The sequence below is a fragment of the Arachis duranensis genome, chromosome 1 (genome assembly GCF_000817695.3).
Source record: "Arachis duranensis cultivar V14167 chromosome 1, aradu.V14167.gnm2.J7QH, whole genome shotgun sequence".
Taxonomy (NCBI): Eukaryota; Viridiplantae; Streptophyta; class Magnoliopsida; order Fabales; family Fabaceae; genus Arachis; species Arachis duranensis.
In genome coordinates, this window is record NC_029772.3 from 35,937,559 (window position 1) to 35,938,555 (window position 997).

The window sequence follows — 997 nt, forward strand, 5'->3', positions numbered from 1 at the left end:
TTATTAAATTATAAATTATTTATCATCTCAACTAACTCATTTTTTATTTTATACATAAGGAGAATACAAGAACGATTACTTCCTAATTTTTTTTCTAAAATGTCCTTTGTTGTATACAATTTATAAAAAAATATTATTTTCAAAATTTAATTCTAAAACTTTTTATTAAAAAATAAATCATTTCTCACCTCAACAAATTTAATTTTTATTATTTTTATACATATAAATTACTAATATATCTATTGATATATTTTGATAAAATAAAAAATAAATTTCTAAAAATAATTAAATTCTCATTTCTCTTTATTTTATTAATTTTCTTAACTTGGTTTTGATATAATATAAAATAATTTTATATATACATCTAATTATATAATATAACATCATAATAAAATTGTAAGTAACTAAGTATATCAAAATTAAATATTTTCTTTCTAAAACTTTTTGCGAGAGGATAAGGGACTACCACCAACCAAATCAACAGTCCTCGTCATCGTGCACACCACTCTCCAAAACAATCGCGAAGCACAGTATCATCCCTCATTTTTTTATCCGCGACAAGATATATGGATAGTGTTCCGTAGATAGCCATCTCTCTTTTTCTCTCTCTCCCATCTGGCCATCTGCCAAAGCCAAGGGAGAAGAAAGAAGAAGACGCCGCACACAACACACAACTCAAAAACCTTAAAAAACCCAAAAAACAAAAAACACACACACACCTATGTGTCTATCCATTTCTCTATCTATTCACTCATCACTAACATCAAACTCTCCAAAATAACCGTTTCATGTCTCGGATCCTGTGATTCGGATCCCTAGGTAGGACCAACCAGCTCCCCCTTCGGCTTCTTTCTATCGTTCCTTCATTTTCTTGGGTCTCCGTTATCCACCGTTTGATCCGGTTCCCGGTTTTCCGCCATGACGCGACGATGCTCCCATTGCAGCCACAATGGGCATAACTCGAGGACCTGCCCGAACCGCGGCGTCAAGCTTTTTG

The 997-nt window shown here is 32.3% G+C and overlaps 1 protein-coding gene across 1 annotated transcript in view; it reads left to right on the top strand.

The window, feature by feature from the left end:
- Positions 1-554: 554 nt before the first annotated feature.
- The window catches only part of LOC107485662 (transcription factor KUA1), a gene marked incomplete in the record, with an annotated part of 5,169 nt that continues 4,726 nt past the window's right edge, over positions 555-997 (top strand). The window contains 1 exon segment of the mRNA XM_016106193.3: positions 555-997. Within this exon segment, the coding sequence (XP_015961679.1) occupies positions 919-997 (79 nt within the window).